Source organism: Raphanus sativus, unplaced genomic scaffold (assembly GCF_000801105.2).
Source record: "Raphanus sativus cultivar WK10039 unplaced genomic scaffold, ASM80110v3 Scaffold0031, whole genome shotgun sequence".
Classification (NCBI taxonomy): domain Eukaryota; kingdom Viridiplantae; phylum Streptophyta; class Magnoliopsida; order Brassicales; family Brassicaceae; genus Raphanus; species Raphanus sativus.
This window is the reverse complement of record NW_026615355.1, coordinates 70198-89955: the sequence shown is the minus strand read 5'-3', so window position 1 is coordinate 89955 and position 19758 is coordinate 70198. Positions and strand designations below refer to the sequence as shown.

Below are 19758 nucleotides of genomic sequence, written 5' to 3'. Positions count from 1 at the left end.
TAAAATGGATTAGGAAAAAAAGAGATGATCATCTGCCCTTTCCGCACATAGATAATCTTCTTTGCGACCTTCCTTTTCTGTAACTTTGTGTTATGTTATGTGTCGATTTGTTGCCGAGAAAGCAATAAACTAAAGATCACTGAGAATTCACGACAGTTTGCTATAGAAATCTGACTTTCTTTAATTTTAATTTATTATATGCATTTATTAGTAATGTGGCATGTTTCGGTTGGTGCGATTTCTTTAAATTGCCATAAAAGCGCTACAAAGTGCATGATTATGTTGATCGGATGGACCATATATGTACCCATTTACAAGTCTGTGCCCCTTTTTTGTGATAAAGTTTTAATTATTAAGCTGAAGAATTTGGTGTAAGCATATTTTATACACTCTTCTTCAAAACAATCAAAAGAGAAAAAAAGAACAAACTTCCGCCTTTCAAGTTTCTACCGACGTAAGTAAACTATTAAGTGTGTGTTATGCCAAAACACACGCCACTTATGAAATCTATGATGATTGTATATTCAATCAAAACAATTTCACACCTCCGACTTTGGTATGACGAAACCACTAGCCTGATATAATAAACCCACTAGGCTATATTCACTACGTTTCCTATTTTAATATAATGATATGTTCGTTCAAAAAATGATGATAGTACGTAGTGAGATAAAAAAAACTCAAAATCAATAATATATATTATCAATCTGCCCCTTACCTTTGCAGGACCTATGCGAGAAGATTTAATAATAAATTTAGATGTATGTTATCACTTATCAAGTATGATGTTGTGTAAAATTGAATTGTCTTGTTCCAACTCTTTAAAATTAACAAGGTCATGCTGATCGTAAATAGGCTCAACCAGAGATGTTCTTGAGACTAATAATTATATAAAAACCAGTCTGATCTAAACTTAATAAAGCCGGCTCGGATTCGTGTTCTGTCTTTTGATACATATAGAACCAGATATCCCTCTAGTGTAATAGAATACTATGCTTCATTTGATGTTACATACGATGAAAACTATTTTTCAACATAATATTATATCTTGTTCAGTTTAAAAATAATAAAAATATTATAGCTTGCTCAAAGACTAAATATTAGTATGAAACGTAAATGATATTTCTAGCTCTCTTTTCGTACTTACCCCATGCGATGATTTATGATTTTTTGTGGTAAAGCAGTCACAACTCACAAGCAAACCCTTATTAGGGACCACATGGGCTGATGACATTAAAATTGTCATACTTTAAATGTTTTTCCTTTATATGTTTTGCTGCCACTTGCCAATCCATAGTATTTGATTCTTCCACCATTAGTCTAACCATTTTCTCGCACATATATGATCTTTAACTTGTGAAATCCAGCTCGTAATGTTGTACTGAACATACATTCATAAGTATTAAATTAACTGTAGTAAAAGTTTAGACTTATTTCGATCGTATGTTTTTTATAACTACATAATGTTTTGGATTTAAAATTAGGCGAAAACGGCTGTTTCAAACTTTCAACTCACGACTGTGCAAGCCGAGCATATACTACTTCATTAATAGGTACTCTCGCTTAGGCGCTCGATTAATAAATGTAAATTGATTGTTTCATGTGTTATTGCTTTATTGTAATAGATGAGCCAAGATAATACTTGTATATATGACGAATACAAGTACGCAGTTACATTTTAGACTTTTAGTACCAATAAATCGAACAATTACAGTTTCTAGACAGTTCACTTTTTTTTTTTTTTGGGCAAAATTTCTAGACAGTTCTTTGTTTCTTGTTTTCCTCTCGTATTAAGCAGTCAACTGTTTTTCTACCATTAATAACGATGGAGAGACTGTTATATTTAAATAGTCTATTTTATTTGATGTAATTTTATTTGATGTAATTTCAAACTCATAATTGTCAATGAAAATATATGAGTTTTGGAAGTCATAAGTTTCATTTGCGTTGAAAAGGGTTTACTCGCATACTTTTTTTTAATAAAAGATTACATGATTTAATACAACACTTGAAGAATGTATGGACATACAAATCCAAAACCTGTTAATCATATATTATATAAGTCTGCGACTATGCCAGGCGTGCATTCACAAGACAAGAAACCAAGAAAATAGATCAGGTATCTTTTCATTTTCGCGAAAGACTAAAACATTACTTATATTAACGGTTAGTCGTTTATTATAAGTTAAACTAGATCTTAACCCGTCCAATTTTTATGATATATATAAAATTTTGAAAACCAAAAAAGTTAATGGGTACAATTTTTACTACTTTAGTTTATTGTGGTAAATAATATTAGAAACTGATTCGCGCATCCACATTGATATTGAGCTGGTTTTTTGTTTTTATGATATATATAAACATTTCAAGACTTTAAATTGGTTGAACGAAATTGTATTGCTTATTGTTTATTATTTAAACTTTTTATTTCGTAATTGTACCACCAAAAGCAACAACCTTGAAGTGTTCAACGAATCTCTATTCTATTTTCGTGGAGATTAAGTGTTGGACTTTGGTTTAAATGAGAAGATTCCCACGCAAAATCTTCCAAAATTTTAGGAATAAATATGTATATATTTTTTGATAAATAATTATGAATGAATTTACAGTATTTACAAACTTAAAAAACTAACATTTAACGATTTCAGTTTTACTACTTTTGTTTATTGTTTAAACTATGTATTTCAGCTCTGTATTGTGTTATAAAGGCGTTTGTAACCCGTAAACACAGTAGTAAGAATTTTACAAATATTTATACTTTTGTAATTTAATAATTCTTTTACTTAACAATGGTGTTTCACTCTTAAATACACATAATAACTCATGAGGTGAATCACTTATATAGTTATACTGTATTTTTTAAATTATATATCAAGAAATTTTTGTGAAAAGTGTTTAAAATATATGAAAACAGAAAATATCATACAAAATATATATTTATATAAATAAATTACATTTTGTTCTTTATTTATTCAAAATCCCTTCAAAAGAAACTATAAATAATTTTATAATTTTCTTTAACAAATTTATAACAATCATATAAAACCCAAAAATAATGTTAATTGTACTTTGGGCCATAATAATCTATGATTCAAATTAAGCTCATTATTATTTTTCTTAATATACTACTATCTATTTATCCAAACAATATTATATTTTTTTTACTATTATCTATGTTTCCAAACAAAAGCTTAAAGTATTTCTACTTTAATAAGATAGATGCGTTCTCGAAGACTAATTAAATATTTACGAAACGCTAAGTATGATATGGTAATGGTACACGGTACACCCAAAAGAATCCAAATTGTTTATCATTCTCTAGAGTCTAGACCACTTGTGATCCAATAAATAAATGCTAATGATATATTGATACTATATTTCATTATTTACCATAGCTGTTGCCATTGTACATTGTTAGGGACATGTCGTTCTCCCTTTCAAAACCAAGTCTTCTCAGTTTATGATGATAGCCAGTTAGCCACTATTCCCATAACACGCACACGTATAGAATACATGGGAGATGCCAATGATAATCTAACATGTGTCATAGTGTTTAATATAAAACAAAATTAAGATAGGATAAGTGTCACATAATTATTCATGGAATATGAGTCAAAAACTATTTATACAAGGAAAAAACTCCATGGCATTTGTATGATTTTGTCATGATTGACAAGTAAGAATACTCTTCCATTTCTTAAATTTTTTGGAATAGACCTTTCACCAAAAATGATTTTAGAAAATGAGTTGTTTTTGATTACTTTAGAGTATCCTCTATTTATAGAAGAACACATACTAATCTCTTAAAAGAAAATACAGTTCACAAATAAAAAAATTTCTAGTTATCCAGATGAAGTATAAATTATGCCTCTCATATTTGCATGGTTACATAGATTAAGTGTCGTAAAATTATTTCAAATTCGAATAATTTAGCTTCTCAAAACTGACCTACATTAGACAATTCTTGTGTGGTTATCTATAAATTTTTATTTAGGAACAAATTTCTGTTTTCAAAATACATACTGAATTTTTTTCTGTATATGTAACTACATTTTACATACAAAATTTACAATTGTTCTAATATTTGGTAAAATATACAACATGGGGATTATTTTCTAAACAGCTAAGTTATGTTGTTTTGTTATAAAATGTACTAGATTTTGATCCGCGCTTTCAAAGCGTGGATTTATTTCCTTTATTTTTTTTAAATTGACAAATATTTAGTAAATGTCATATTTTCATATATTTGTTTTTTTATAAAAGACTTAAACTTTTTTATCAGGGTCCCGAACCAATCAGACTCGGGGTAAATATCCGAATGAGTTCTAAATTGCTATATCCAAAGAACCGGTCCCGAATCCGACCCGAACCGAGAACTGAATGAGTACCCGAAGATATCCAAAATGTGAATATATATCTAAAAATAGATTTTATTAATTATATTTATAATTATTTTAATATTTTAAATTAATATTATAAGTTAACTATAGTAGTTATTTTCGGTACTGTTGAGCATTTTTGGATAAAATATGATAATTTGGATAAAAGTTTATCCAAAAAACTGTATAGAATGAATATTTTGGTTACTTTTGGTTACTTTTGAGTAATTTGGATACAAAAATTTGAACCTAATCGGATACTTTGGTTACTTTGAGTACAAATAACCGAATCTGTTTTAGATACTTTGGTTATTTGGTTATTTTTCAGGTTCTTATGCATGAGAACCGAACCCACCCGGATCCAGAAATACCCGACTCGAACCCGACCTGAAATTTTATAATACCCGAATATGGTTTAATTTCAAAACTCTAAAAACCCGATACCCGAAAAAACCGATCCGTACTCGAACGTCCAGATCTAATGAGTATTTATGTTAAAAAAATTGAACTTTATTTTTAATGAATTAAGTTGGTATAACTCTGATAAAATTAATTTCACTATGTGGCTAATTTTTTAAATAAAAAGTTATATACTTTTAGTAAAGATTTATACTTTTCAATGAAAAAATCAAATTTTTTTTTATGAATGCTTAAATTATATTAAAAAAAGAAAAAACATAATAATTATGTGATTATTTTTTGTTCACAACACAAAATATTAAGAATGATTGAAAATAAATTATTTGAATTTGAAGAAAAAAATAAAAATTGGATTTGATTTTTTAGTCGGCCCAAATAGCCCAAGAGAGATCTGATGTGGGAAGTGGGCTGGATCCAAAAAATGGCCCAATATAGATGTGTTATTAATTACTTGATTGCCCTTAATGAAATATGCAATATTAGTAAATGAAAAGGTATTTTTAGTAAAAAAACCAATAAGATCCTGCTTTAATAGTATAGATTTACATAGTTTTCGGTGGATCTACATATTTTAGAAGTGGTTTTGTGTGGTTTTTAGCTATAAATTATCCGTAAATAGGTCACTGTATTCATATTTAGTATTCAATTTAAATTTAGGTAGAACTGAATGTATAAGTTTGAATATTTAGCTATAGATTGAAGGAGTTGGTGATAACCATTTGTCAAGATACAATATGGTCAAAATAAAAGTAAAGAACTTTACCCCAAAACGAAACCACAGAAGTAACGTGAATAAAAAGGGTTTAAAATAAATAAAAATTGTATGTTAACCCTTTCTTGGGTCCCACCAATAAACTTCAATCTCCTCATCTCTCTATAGACCTCTCTCTCTCTCTCTCTCTCTCTCTCTCTCTCTCTCTCTCTCTCTTCTTCTTCCTCCCACAGTTCCCTCATCTTCTCTCTTCCTTTGCTCAGGACACATCGTCTCTCTCTCTCTCTCTCTCTTCTCTGTTTCTTCCGAAGAGGGAGAGTAGAAAACAAAACGTTTGTTTGCTCGACGTATAGCTTCTCTTGTTTGGTAAACCCATCTTACTTGTCTTTTTCACCGATCTCTCTGTTTGGTTTCTCTAACTTTATGTTCTTGGACATGGCAGGTTTCTTATGGTAATGTGGGTTTGATCACTTGTCTTAACGTTCTTCTTGTCTCTATGGATTCTTCTGTTGATGGTATGTAATGTTTATAACTTTTTGGTTTCATTGGGTTGCTTAAGATTTATCGATATCTGTGTCTCTCTTTGTTGTTCCCTATGTAAAATGTTCAAATTATGAAGCTTTGGATGCTTATTTGGTTTGTTCAAATTTGTTTTTTTCTATTTTAACAATGAAAGTTGGAGACTTTTTATTTGTTTTCTCCCTTGAATATTACTGTAGCATTCACTAAGATCTAATATGTTTTCTCTTTGGTGATTGTGATGGTGTGTCTTCAACTTTTCTTTTGTTGTGGTCGGTTCTAACTCCATATTCTGTGTTTTGGTTTGTTTCCACTATCATTGGTTGATGAATTATTTTTATTTTTTTAGTTTAATAGTAGGTCAAAGGCTTTCGTTCTGATATAGAATAAGATTCCATTATATGTCATCTTTTTGATTCTCTTGTTCTATGATGAATGTGGGTTCTTAGACCTAGAAAGAATCATCCTTTTTGGTTCTCTTATTCTTTGATGGCAGCTCATCCTTCTTTGTTTTTGAGATCTTGGTCCATTTTTTAGGATTGTATTCTAAAGGACATGATCTTTGCTTTGGCATCTTGTTTGCATAAAGTATCAGCATTTGTGTAAGATCAAAGTCAGAAACAAGCTTTCAAGGCAGATTCCTGCTTTGCATGATTTTTGTGTTTCTTGTTATGGCATTGTTCTAAGTCAAAACTTGTGATGTTCACACCCTTTTCTTCTTCTTCTTCTTCTTCTTCTTCTTCTTCTTCCATATACAGGAGCTGCAGGTGACTCATCTAAAAGCGTTGGAATGAGTGTTGAAGAGAAGATACATCTTGTTTATGAACTATCAACGCAACCACTTCTAGCTACTGAAGTGCTGCAAGCATGGAGCCGCAAAGACATTCTACAGATCCTTTGCGCGGAAATGGGCAAAGAAAGAAAGTACACTGGCTTGACCAAAGTCAAGCTCATAGAGACTCTTCTAAAAACTATATCCAAGAAAAACTCTGGAGAGCATGATGGTAACAAGAGAGGAGGTTCTTCTGATTCTTTGCCTCTTCAGAGAAACTCAAAGAGACCAAGGAAGGTTGATAACCCTACTCGTTATGTGGTTCCAACGATCAACAATCCCTCAGTGAGCTGCAACAATGCTATCCACTACTGCAACAATCTGGCTTGCAGGGCCATGTTGAGACAAGAAGACTCCTTTTGCAGAAGGTGTTCCTGCTGCATTTGTCTCAAGTATGATGATAACAAAGATCCTAGTCTCTGGTTAACATGCAGCTCTGACCCTCCCTTTGAAGGTGATTCTTGCGGATTCTCTTGTCATCTCGAATGTGCTTTCAAGAGTGAAAAGTCTGGTCTTGCAAAAGATAAAGAAGGTGAAGAGTGCTGCTGCTTCTACTGCGTCTCTTGTGGTAAACCAAACAGCTTGCTTGAGTGTTGGAAGAAGCAACTGACGATTGCTAAAGAAACAAGAAGGGTAGACGTTCTTTGCTACCGTCTTTTACTAGTCCAGAGACTTGTGAAGGGATATACTAAGTTCCCAGACGTTTGCGAGGTTGTGGATGAAGCTGTGAAGAGTCTTGAAGCTGATGTGGGTGGTCCTCTCTCTGGTCTCCCTATGAAAATGGGTAGAGGTATTGTCAACAGACTACAATCTGGACCTGATGTGCAGAAGCTTTGCTCCTCTGCTCTTGAATCTCTTCAGCCACTTGAAACTCCACCTCCTGAGGTATCTGCAGATACAGCAACCACAGCACCAGCCAAGATCAGATTCGAGGACGTTAACGCCACTTCACTCACTGTGATTCTAGCTTCCAACGAAGTCACCTCGCCTGCAAACATCGTTCATTACAGCATATGGCATCGTAAGGTCAGTGACAAAGAGTACCAGGAGAAGTCTACTTGCACATTGTTTACTCCAAACGCAAGGTTCGTCGTCTCTGGACTAGCTCCAGCGTCTGAGTACTGCTTCAAAGTTGTGTCCTATAGCGGAACGAGAGAAGTGGGAGTCGATGAGATCAATGTTTTGACTCGTGGCAGCCCTGAAGAAGTGGTCGAGAGAAGCGAGAGCCCTCTCACAAACTGCAGCACCTTGTCTTCTAACCCTTCCTCTGTCGAAGCCGAGTCCAACAACGGTTACATTGCTCCTCAGAATCTCTTACAGAACAACAACAAACAAGACTCTAGCGTTGTGGAGACGGAGAAGAACGTTGAAGGGAGTGTGTTGTTGGATGAGGAAGAAGCTCCAGTCCCGGTTACTACGACCAATCTTGTCAGTAACCGGAACAGTTCAGATGCTAGTTTGCCCATCACTCCCTTCAGGTCGGACCAAACCAAGAACCGTCAAGCGAGAAACGGTAAACCGGTTAAAGAAAACGGTGATCATCACTCGGCAAACGGAGGATCAGACAGTGGTTTTAAGCACTGCGTGAGTGTCATAAGACAGCTCGAGTCTTTAGGACACATTGATAAGGAGTTCAGACAGAAGTTTCTGACTTGGTACGGTTTAAGAGCGACGCCACAAGAGGTTAGAGTTGTGAAGATATTCATTGATACGTTTAGTGATGATCCTATGGATTTAGCTGAGCAGCTTGTTCATACTTTCAACGACCACGTTTTGGCTAAGCGTTGTTCTGCGGTTGGAGGTGGCGCGTCTGCGGTTGTCAAGTCTGGATTCTGTATGAAGTTGTGGCATTAGAGAGATAGAGATGTGCGTCTGCGTTCTGTTTTTGTTTTTTTCTTCCCCTCAAAATCATTTTCAAGACTATTTATTATTATTATTGGGAAGTTTGCATTATTGGAACATTTCCATGAAAGGAAAGTACCGTTGGTATCGAATAGCTTTTATTTTGGTTTTGATTATTTATTTTAGTGGATTATAAAATTAGTTATAATTGCGTTGACTCATATCAATTACTCCCTCCGTTTTTTAAAGAGTGTCGTTGTGACATTTTTCACACAGATTAAGAAAGTTGTTGAAATATATGTAAGTTGTAATTAATTATACCTATTTGACCAATAGTATTTTAGATAAATAAAATTATTTATAAAATCAATGCAGTTTGCAATTAATTTTCAGCTGAAAGTTAGTATAATTTACATTGGAATTGTAAAGTGACACTCTTTGTGTAACAAGAAAATAAACTCAGAATGACACTTATTATGAAACAGAGGGAGTATTTTATTTAATGACCTATTTTTAATTATGTTGTGTAAGGAGAGATCCTTTCATTGTATATGATGATGATGATGACCTGCGAGAGAGAAAATGAAAATTTACGTAATCTCAAGATTATATTTAAACATTTTAGTGGGTTTTCCCAAGATTATGTAGTTGTTAACTTCCAGGAAATGAACCAAAAAAAAATTGTAACCGTTAATTCTTATTTGCTACGCTACACAGCCTACACTCGCTTCCTCACACTGTTCAATGAATATATTTCATACTAAAATCATTTCTGTTTAGTCAAAAAAAAAAAATCATTTCTGTATATATTGATCAAGAACCATCAAATTAGATAAATGAGCAAATTGTAACAGAAAATTATAATAACAAGCATACATTCTTTTTAGAAATAACTGTTTCCATTTTAAAAAAATAAAAAAATTGATTCAGTATCTCCTGTTTGGTTACCTGAAGCGTTGATTGTTTGTACATAGGTTTTAGTTATTTTGTAAGAAAACTAATTCATGAATACAATAATTAAAAAGGTTTACAGAGCCAAAAATGAATAAATTCTTCTATAAAATTATGATATTTATCTATATTAAATTTTTAAAACTAAAGAACAATCTTTAAAAATTGATTTGTAGATGATTGAAATGATTTGGAAAAAATGTCCAAAAAGAGAAAAACTCTGAAACATAACATTTAAATAGTAGTTCTAATACAATAATTGGTGTACTGAACAATTATCACATATTATTAAAAACATTTTATGGCGTGCTTAGTATATATAATGGTATAGAATAATATATTTTATTTTTAGGTGATTATTGTTTCTTACATGAGATCCCATGTATATGCAAATTTCCTTTAAAGAATGATGATGTTGTCATATTGATGTTCCTTGGGGGGCACCCTTTTGCTCCACTTCATCTCCTCCTCTGCTTAAATCTCATAGCTATGTCACCTTCACAATAGTGCTACTGCAAAGAAGAGGAGTTAAGACCAATAAATTACATATTCAGAAAACACCAAATCAGTCATCGTATTTTTTTGAAGACTTTAGCAAGTGAGAATTCACCTAAATGATTTGAAGATACTTATTTATTGAAATTCTTCATTTCCAAAGAAATGAAACCAGAAAATCCACTATAAACCAACTTATAAGTATAATTTTTTCTTGGGAATAATCTTTAGAACATCATAATTTCTGGACAAATGTATCTTAAAGAATTTATCATTCCATTCATTAATTTGTAGAAGAAACCTTTAGAGATAGATAATTTGCCTAATTGTTATAAAAAGGAATAATTTTAAAAGGTCTAAAATTTCAGGCTATACTCTAAAATCATGTGAAAATAGGATAAAAAGAAGGAAATCGAGAAGAAACTAAATAAAACACAACACAAGTTACTTCAATTTTCTCTCCGCCTCTTTTCTTTGGCTTTTCTCATTTAAATAAAGAAACTAGAACCATAAGTTCCAACTGTTACAAAAGCAAATTACGTAAAGAGAAACATGGGCATCGTGGCTTACTCTCTCCTTGAAAGGAGACATGAACACGAGACCATAACTAATATATGCAACAATAACAAAATAAAGATAATAATGGTTCAAGCCATTACATTGGAACGTTGGATTAGATTTCTTGGTACGGTTTGATTACCGGTTCGGTACTTGACTAATTACCAACTCATCAATCACCTTCAACTGCAAAGCCAAAAACCTCTATCCACCTTCCGCTGAAGCATTTTAGCACGCAAAGTTACTTTGACCGCCCCAAAACCTTTGCCCCTCACCTCCAGTCTAAGCACATAGGTCTCGCTTTCGTGGCAGTGATACACTTTGGCTCACCTACTGTACCACAATATTTGCATGTGAACACGGGGAGCACGTTAACTTGGATCAATTGTTTTCCTTACTCCAACTGCGTTTGGGAATTCATGTACCCGAGGTATCTCCCTCAAGATTCATCTACGTACCATCTTGCCGGATACTGTAAATCAACACCACCTGGCGCGAATCCAAAGTTTACCTATAGTCGTCAGACTAGAAAATGCACATATGTACAATCATATGATACTCTTATCTGCATATGATTGTGCGTATTTGCATTTTCTACTCTGATAATTATATGTAAACCTTGGATTCGCGCCATTTGATTCACAATATCCAGCAAGATAATATGTTGACGAATCTTCAGAGAAATACCTTGGATACATGTGTTGCCAGACGCAGTTGGAGCAAGGGAAACAATTAGTCCACGTCAACGTGCTCCCCGTGTCCACGTGAAGATATTGGCTCACAGTAGGTGAACCAAAATATACCACTGCTACAAACGCCAGACCTTTGTAGTTATCTGGAGACTGGAGGTGAGGGGCAAAGATTTTGTGGTCAAAGTAGTTTTGCGTGCTAAGGTGCTTCAGCGGAAGATGGATTGCGCTTTTGGCTTTGCAGTTGATGGTGATAAAGCTTCTGTACTGGTGACCAAAGTCTTTCGGACACTTAGACTTGTACCCAGAGAGATAAATAGGATTTTCATTTTGATTGAGATATATGAAATGATGCAGGATGTGGTTTTAGAAAATTCTGGTTACAGTTTTATACCAGAACAGAGCTGTATTAAAAAGCATGTGTCACCAAGTAATGGAATAGGTGGGTTGTAAGTAAGAGGCGATTAATGCGTTGGATTATCTGATTTGTCACACAATTCTCTCCGCCTTGATGGTTGATGGGTTATTGAAGAAATTTATATTGGTATATATTTAGAAATATATAATTGATGCATTTTAAAGGGAAAAATAAACTGCATTACAATGCAACAACCATGTGATTTTCAGACAACCACTATTTCAGTAGACTATAGTTTGCCTTATACAATTCAATTATAGGACTTTCGTCAATTCAATATATTACTCATAAACCGGCGAGGAGTTTGGTTTATAACAAATCTAAACGGCTTGTGGGGATTTCTTTAGTTTCAAGGGTATCAAAAGATTCAACAACAGCCAAAAAAAAAGCTGAAATCTCACAAGTTGAGTTAAGATGCTCATAGAATACAAAAGTCCAACCGGCACAGGCTAGTCTTGTTCAGCGTCTCCGAGTTCTTCATCTTCTGGCACACCTCGGACATACAAAACGTTGTTGCATCTGCTTGAACAACAAAGCCAAGTAAATTAAAACCAAAAAGATCCAAAAAAGTTAATAACCAAGTCCGATTCTTAAGTCTAATCAACTAATGACACTTCAACTTTGTTGAAAACATAAAACAGAATTACTAATATATGAAACAATAATGAAGAAGTGGTAACATTGAGAATGAAACGAGACAGATGAAGTTATAGATTACCTGATCAAGATCTCTCCGAGGTTCCCTGTCAACTGTCCATCAATGTACTCTTCAGTGTTCCCAAGCTGCAAAAAAAAAGAAGCCAAACTCAAATGACTAAACTGAAAAGAATGATAGACCTATCAGTATAACTAAATTGATTTCTATCACTCGTATGTTTTGACAGTACAACATCAATCTTTGTTCCAAAACTTCATCCTACTTTAACATTCCCGAACAGAACATAAAAAGGCTAAAGGAAAGTACCTGCAAGTTCATGTAGGAGTCAACAGAGGCGAGGAAACCTGTAAAAGTAGAGATAAAGACTCATGTAAGAAAACATTAAAAGACACAAAGCTTTTGGTTATCAATCATATCATCACTCATAATGGTAAGGGAAAAAAGATAATACCTTTGTATTCCATTCCCCATTTGAGCTTAACAATAACCGTCTTTCCGGTCAAATTGTTCAAGAACGGCTTCGGGTTTACTGGTATGGTCTGCAAAAAAACAAATTACAAATTCATAAAAATCATGATAAAACCCTAAATCTTACTAAAACAACACCAAACAATCATGGGTTCGCAAAATCAGAGCTCAGAAACACTAAAGTTATCAGCTTTTTTTTGCAAGCCCTAATGCTACTTTGAACTAGTAAAGTTACAACCTTTAAGCTCAGCCAAGTAAGGAAAATAGAAATCGAAGCTTAAATTAGCGAAACTTACAGCCATGAGTGATGGAACGGAGAGTGGGAGAGGAGGAAACAAATCGCTTCTCTTCTGTGTGTTCTTCTTAGCTTCGATCTCTGCTTAGGGTTTTTGGTTCGGTGAGTTTTCCAGATTCGTTGATATTTACACCAAGTGTGTGTGCCTCGTGATATTTCTCTAAAGGCCCATTATTAGAGTTCTAAGGCCCATTAATAACCCAACATCTTAATCATTGTTACTAGATATGTTTATGTGTCCACTAGGCCTTAGTGTCCACAGCCTATAACTATTTGGATTAGTTTAGGCTTGTTCAAAGCATGTATGGGGACTAGACGTGTTGATTTATTTTATTTGAATATATGGATACAAAATATTTATTAACTGCATTGACTTTGATCTTTACACTATAGCAAAATTTATGTCGGCTTGTTTATAATACATAAAAGAATTAGCCGGCTTTCTCTTTGACCATCCGATTAATAGTTTAGATTATATATTGCAATAGAATTCTAATATGATTTATTAATCCAAATCCAAATGATTAACACGAGTTGTTCACGTATGTGTATATATGACAAAGAATTGGGTGAACCACCCATTTAATTCTGTTATGAACATGTATCCACCTAGTGCAAAGTATTTCATTTTATGTCAAATAAAAAATGTTTCTGTCAAAAATTAAGTAGATGTGTTCATTGATAATGATAAAGAAAAACGCATCCTTTAAAAAAACCGCTTATTAATTTGGCATGCGAATAAAAGGTTATCAATATCCTGCTTTTTGTTTGTTTGAACAAAAAGAAAAACTTTTAAGTGAACTGTGTAGATCATTATACCTTTTACGTTTAAAGTTAATAGTAACATCGCACCATTTGAAATTCTTATAGAAAAGGAAAACAAATCAAACTTTGTGGTCAAGCAATGTGGATATGAGTAACCTAATTATGACTTGTGCCTTGCAGCGTAAGTTGAAAAAAGTGGAGTTTGTGGCTCTAATTGCTCTCCTTTAGTTATGTCTTTAACAATTGATTTCCTCTCATTACTCTTCCACTTCGAGTTTGTATACTCTTTTTCTTTTTCCAAACTAGATTTGAAAATATCATGGTTGTCTGCAACTTTGTGATAAATTATATGTAATTAACAAAAGTTTAGTGTTGGACGTTGAAAGGTTGCTATTATTATCTCGCTAGCTTCAGTTACCCGCAACGATTAATACATCAATACTTGTTTTACTTCGTTATGCAATCAATCACCATGTCTTAGTCTTCCTCTTGATTAATCTCGACTATCTTTTTACAAAAAAGTACTTCATACAATTTCTTGTGTAGACTTTCTTCTTTATATTTTTTGCTCAGAAACTTTCGTCTTTATTCTTTATATTTCTATTGAAAATATATGTCTAGTGAGAATTGATCATCATTTTATTTTATGTTTTGTTAATTATCCGATATAGAAAAGAATTGTTGACAATTGTTGATTAATGCATATTGATAAATTTCTTTCTAATACATGAGTTACACATGCCTTTCTCATAAATTAATGGAACAACGGTATGTTATATTATAAGTCTTACATTCGAGTGTTTGTATATTTTTAATAAACAGTTGTTTTCAGTACGCATAACGTATATGACTACACTTTATGTAAACCTATATCTATAGATAAGTTTGTCAAAAAAAAAAGAACTCAGAAAAAAAAAATAAGTTATATATATATATGTGTGTGTGTGTGTCAATGTGTGTGTGTAAATATGTGCTAATTATCAAGTACTTGCAACAAAAGTGGTTGTCAAATGTCAAAAAAATATACCAAGTAGCTTTTGCCTAAGTTTTTCTATCTGATTGGTCGAGTGTACATATTCGCGAATGAACTCTAAGATGAATTCTTGACGTAGGAATAAACAAATATGAAAAAATGAGGTGAATGCTTATTGGTGTATATTTATCTTTCTATTAATTATGTGAATAATTATTAATTGTGCGAATAATGAAACAAACTACCTTTATATGGCTTGAGTTTGTGCTTTCTCAAAAAAAAAACTACCTTTATATAGCACATATAATTACATGGTAGTAATCTTAATATTTTTTTTTTTTTGACCAACAGTAATCTTAATATTCTTACCAAAAAACTACCTTTATATAAAAATCTCAAACTTGGATGCAACTGAAAATAGGAAATTCGAAAATATTTAATTCTCCAAAATATATTATTTTATAACAATAAACATAGTGATTCAAGCCACGTTATATAGTTTAGTATATGCGTATATTTGCATGACTTTATATAAAATCACAATGATATTTCCAATTCGAAAACTAGTTGCACTTATATTACGCATTGGAAAAGTATAAATTATTGTCGCTAGAGTTTCATATCACTGCTTCATAGAAATTCAAATTAGATTGGGAAAAACATCAATAAATGTTTTTGACTATATATATCACTATCATTCTAGAAATACCTATGAATCACGCAATTTTCATAGACGAAATTAAACACAATCGGATAGAGAGACTTGGTCACTATTCTTATATGCTATGAATATTCTTTGGTTCATGTAAGTATGATATATTAACCCACAGATAAGAAAATGCACGTGGTGCTTTAGATTTATTAGCAATACGTAATACCTTCGGGTCGATTCTAATTTCTAAGTAAGATTGCTATTAACAAAACAGTTTGTCAGAATATACTAGGTCGTTGTTCTGTTCGGAGACTCGTAAAACATATATAGAATATAAGAAAATTAAAAAGTATTAAATTATAATATAAATTTACCTATGAGATAATTTGAATATACATATATATAGCGAAATAATTCCAATGTTAAAGATTTAACAGAACACTGACGGAAAATGAAGAGGTTACATCGCTAGTGGACTCTGCTTGGAACCACAACCCGCTAGAGACTGTGATAGCAAAACTCAATGCTTGTCGGAAAAGCATTATCAAGTGGACTAAGGAGAGAAATAGCAAGAGTAACCAGTGCATTACTGAAGCGCAAAAGGACCTGGAGGGCCTTCTATCGGCGGCGGCACCAGACTTACCTCGTATTGAGGCTGTGAACAAAGTGCTTAGTGATGCATACAAGGAGGAAGAAGCTTACTGGAGACAAAGGAGCCGCATACAATGGTTAAAGAATGGCGACAGAAATACAGGATTCTTCCATGCTGCTACCAGGCAAAGAAGAAGGCAAAACTCTTTCTCGGTGCTAGAGGATGACCAGGGTGTAGCAGTTTACGAGGAGGAAAAGATCGCAGGTGTGGTTGCACGGTACTATACTGATCTGTTCAAAACAAACGGCAACCACGACTTCTCCATTGTGGACACAGTGATTGAACAGAAGATATCCCCGGAGATGAATAGCTTCCTTACCGCCATACCGACTTCTGCGGAGATAAGAGAGGCTGTTTTCTCCATTAATGGAGGTAAAGCACCGGGACCGGATGGTTTTTCTGCAAAGTTCTACCAAGCTTACTGGCATATCATTGGTGAAGATGTTTCCCGAGATATTCGGGCCTTCTTTGAGACGGGAGTCCTCCACCCACAACAAAATGAGACACCCGAAGGTTACAGCTCCTCGAAAGGTGGCGGACTATAGGCCCATAGCACTTTGTAATTCTCATTACAAAATCATAGCCAAGATACTCACTAGGAGACTGAAGCCGTTGCTGTCCAACCTGATTTCACCAACTCAATCTGCCTTCGTGGCGGGTAGAGCGATCACCGACAACGTACTCATCACCCATGAGACCCTACACTTCCTTCGTACCTCCGACGCAAAGAAGTATTGCTCCATGGCCATTAAAACGGACATGAGTAAAGCTTACGACAGGATTGAGTGGGGTTTCCTAAAGGCGGTTCTCTCCAAGTTCGGCTTTGATGATACGTTTATCTCTTGGGTTATGGCTTGTGTGGAAACGGTCTCTTATTCTTTTCTCATTAATGGCTCACCGCGTGAACAAGTCTCCCCGTCGCGAGGTCTACGCCAAGGAGACCCACTATCACCTTACCTCTTTATCTTGTGTACTGAACTGCTTGCAGGATTGTGTGCGAAAGCACAGATGAGAGGGAAGCTTAGAGGTATACGGGTAGCAAGGGGATGCCCACTGATAACTCATTTGCTGTTCGCGGACGACACGATGTTCTTCTGCAAATCGAGCCCGGACTGTGTTGCTGCCCTACAAGATATCATCCGATCGTATGAAAGTGTATCTGGCCAACAGATTAATTATGCTAAGTCGGCGATCACGTTTTCAGCAAAAACACCCACTGAGGTCAAGACCAGAGTTAAGCGAGAGTTGGGGATTGATGCGGAAGGAGGGATCGGCAAGTACCTAGGACTGCCGGAGTTGTTCGGGCGCAAAAAGAGAGACATCTTTGCAGCTATCTTGGACAGGATAAGACAGCGGATAAGGCACTGGTCCACTAAATTTCTATCGGGAGCTGGGAAACAAGTCCTCCTCAAAGCGGTTCTCGCTGCAATGCCATGTTACGCTATGTCCTGTTTTAAGCTGCCCGCGTCGCTATGCAAGCAAATCCAATCGCTGTTAACTCGTTTCTGGTGGGATGCTTCTCCGGAGAAGAGAAAGATGTGCTGGGTGGCGTGGTCAACTCTCACCCTTCCCAAAAGAGAAGGCGGACTTGGATTCCGTGATCTAGAGACCTTCAACGACGCCCTCCTTGCTCGTATTGGATGGAGGCTTATACGCAACCCCACCTCTCTCGTTGCACAGGTTCTATTGGGGAAATATTGTAAGACGTCCACCTTTTGGGAATGCTCTGCTCCATCAGAAGCCTCCCACGGGTGGCGGAGTGTCTTGGCAGGACGAGAGGTTTTAAGACAAGGAGTTGGATGGGAAGTCGGGAACGGGGCTTCCATACCTGTTTGGGGTGAACCGTGGCTCTCGCTAGTCTCTCCCATAGCTCCGATAGGCCCCCCAACAGAGGCTTCTAAGAGTTTGATGGTTAGCGACCTCCTCTGTTCTCTTACTAACGGTTGGCGGGACGACATGATTCAACGCCATCTCCCTCAGTATGAGGCCAGTATAAAGGGCATTGTTACCAGTTCAACCTCACACCAGGACAGGAGAATATGGCTCTATGACAAGACAGGAGAGTATACGACTAAATCGGGGTATAACCTAGCAATTACGGCTAAAACGGCGCACCAGGATCACCCATTGGATTGGCAGAAATGCATTTGGTCACTCAAGACTTCTCCCAAGATAAAAGATTTTCTCTGGCGTGTTGCAAGGAAAGCCATTCCAGTTAGTGCTAATCTAGCTACTCGGGGCTTTCCTACATTCCCATGTAAACTCTGCGGTGGTATAGAAGACGACCTCCACACCTTCCTCCTATGTCCTGTGGCCCAGGAGGTGTGGACGTTGGCTCCTCTCACTCCGCAACCTCAGGTGTTAATACCTTCCATTTATCACATCATCAAGGCGGGAGCTCAGTTTATTCCTCTACCTCCTATTGGTCTTACTTACCCTTTATGGCCTTGGATACTTTGGCGACTTTGGAAGGCGAGAAACGGATTGGTTTTTGAAAACAGAACCACGACCGCGCAGGAGATCCTATCTATGGCGATCAAGGACGCAAAAGAATGGCAAGATGCTCAAGGGATTAGTGCACAAAAGACAACCACGAGTAGCAATAGGCTTCCTGTCTTACCCTCTTTTGAAAATGAGAGCCTGGTTTGTTTTGTTGATGCTGCTTGGGATCCTGCTACTGGATGTTGTGGAATTGCAGGTGTTTTCAAAGGACAGACGCAAGAGAAACACCCTGACTTCAAGGAGGCATGAAGGCACGTCGACTCGGCTCTTACGGCGGAAGCCTTAGCGGTGCGGAAGGCAGTGATGGAAGCCTACATTTCTAACGCTGCGTCGCTCCTGGTGTTATCGGACTCTCAAGTCCTGGTTAAGATCATTCAGACTAGGAGCTCAAGAAAGGAGCTAAACAACATTCTCTCAGATATTTGGCATTTTAGCAGTCGTCTTACTGCTTGCTCGTTTTTACACATTCCTCGCTTATGTAATGTAGAGGCTGATTCAGTGGCAAAGTCAGTTCTCGTTTCTGTAAACTCAACCTCCCCACGAGGAGGCTAAACCTTTTATTTTGCAATGCAATCGTAGTTTGACCAAAAAAAAAAAAGCTAAATCTTGTAGTGTTGGATCGGAAAGGAATGCGCGGTATCATACTGCGGTTAGTAGGCCTGCTCAAATGCTCATCAAAGACATTCAGCTCACCCTCCGGGCAAAACTCTATGGCTTGGATCGGATCCTGCGGTCATCCAGTAGAATGAGCCTCTCTTCATCGCAAGAATCATATATTCACGCTTGGTTCAGGTGTTTTCATCCTCCGTAGTAGTTGAAATTTTCAAAATCGGCCGCTCCCTCCCAGTCAAGTTACTTCTTGCTTCACATTTGTCTCTTTCTTATGTTTCGCTGCCTGTTGTTTCCTTTATTCAGGTTCTAAAACTTGTAATATTTTGCCTTCTTCGAAGGTTTTGGAAATGAATAAATGGTACTTTT

At 35.4% G+C, this 19758-nt stretch overlaps 3 protein-coding genes across 3 annotated transcripts; 2 read left to right on the top strand and 1 right to left on the bottom strand.

The window, feature by feature from the left end:
- Positions 1–5714: 5714 nt before the first annotated feature.
- LOC108849966 (VIN3-like protein 2) lies at positions 5715–8912 on the top strand. The gene is made up of 3 exons (XM_056995731.1): positions 5715–5877; positions 5954–6026; positions 6789–8912. The coding sequence occupies exons 2-3, from the start codon at positions 6008–6010 to the stop codon at positions 8714–8716; spliced, it is 1947 nt and encodes a 648-aa protein (XP_056851711.1). The 5' UTR covers positions 5715–5877; positions 5954–6007; the 3' UTR covers positions 8717–8912.
- A 3206-nt stretch (positions 8913–12118) lies between these two features.
- On the bottom strand, positions 12119–13368 carry LOC108852389 (probable small nuclear ribonucleoprotein F). The gene is made up of 5 exons (XM_056995725.1): positions 13238–13368; positions 12925–13012; positions 12780–12817; positions 12534–12598; positions 12119–12334 (listed from the first exon to the last, which is right to left on the bottom strand). Exons 1-5 carry the CDS (start codon positions 13241–13243, stop codon positions 12265–12267), a joined length of 267 nt encoding a protein of 88 aa, XP_056851705.1. The 5' UTR covers positions 13244–13368; the 3' UTR covers positions 12119–12264.
- A 1765-nt stretch (positions 13369–15133) lies between these two features.
- On the top strand, positions 15134–19336 carry LOC130500775 (uncharacterized). The gene is made up of 3 exons (XM_056995728.1): positions 15134–15138; positions 16064–16631; positions 16720–19336. Exons 1-3 carry the CDS (start codon positions 15134–15136, stop codon positions 19027–19029), a joined length of 2883 nt encoding a protein of 960 aa, XP_056851708.1. The 3' UTR covers positions 19030–19336.
- Positions 19337–19758: the final 422 nt, after the last annotated feature.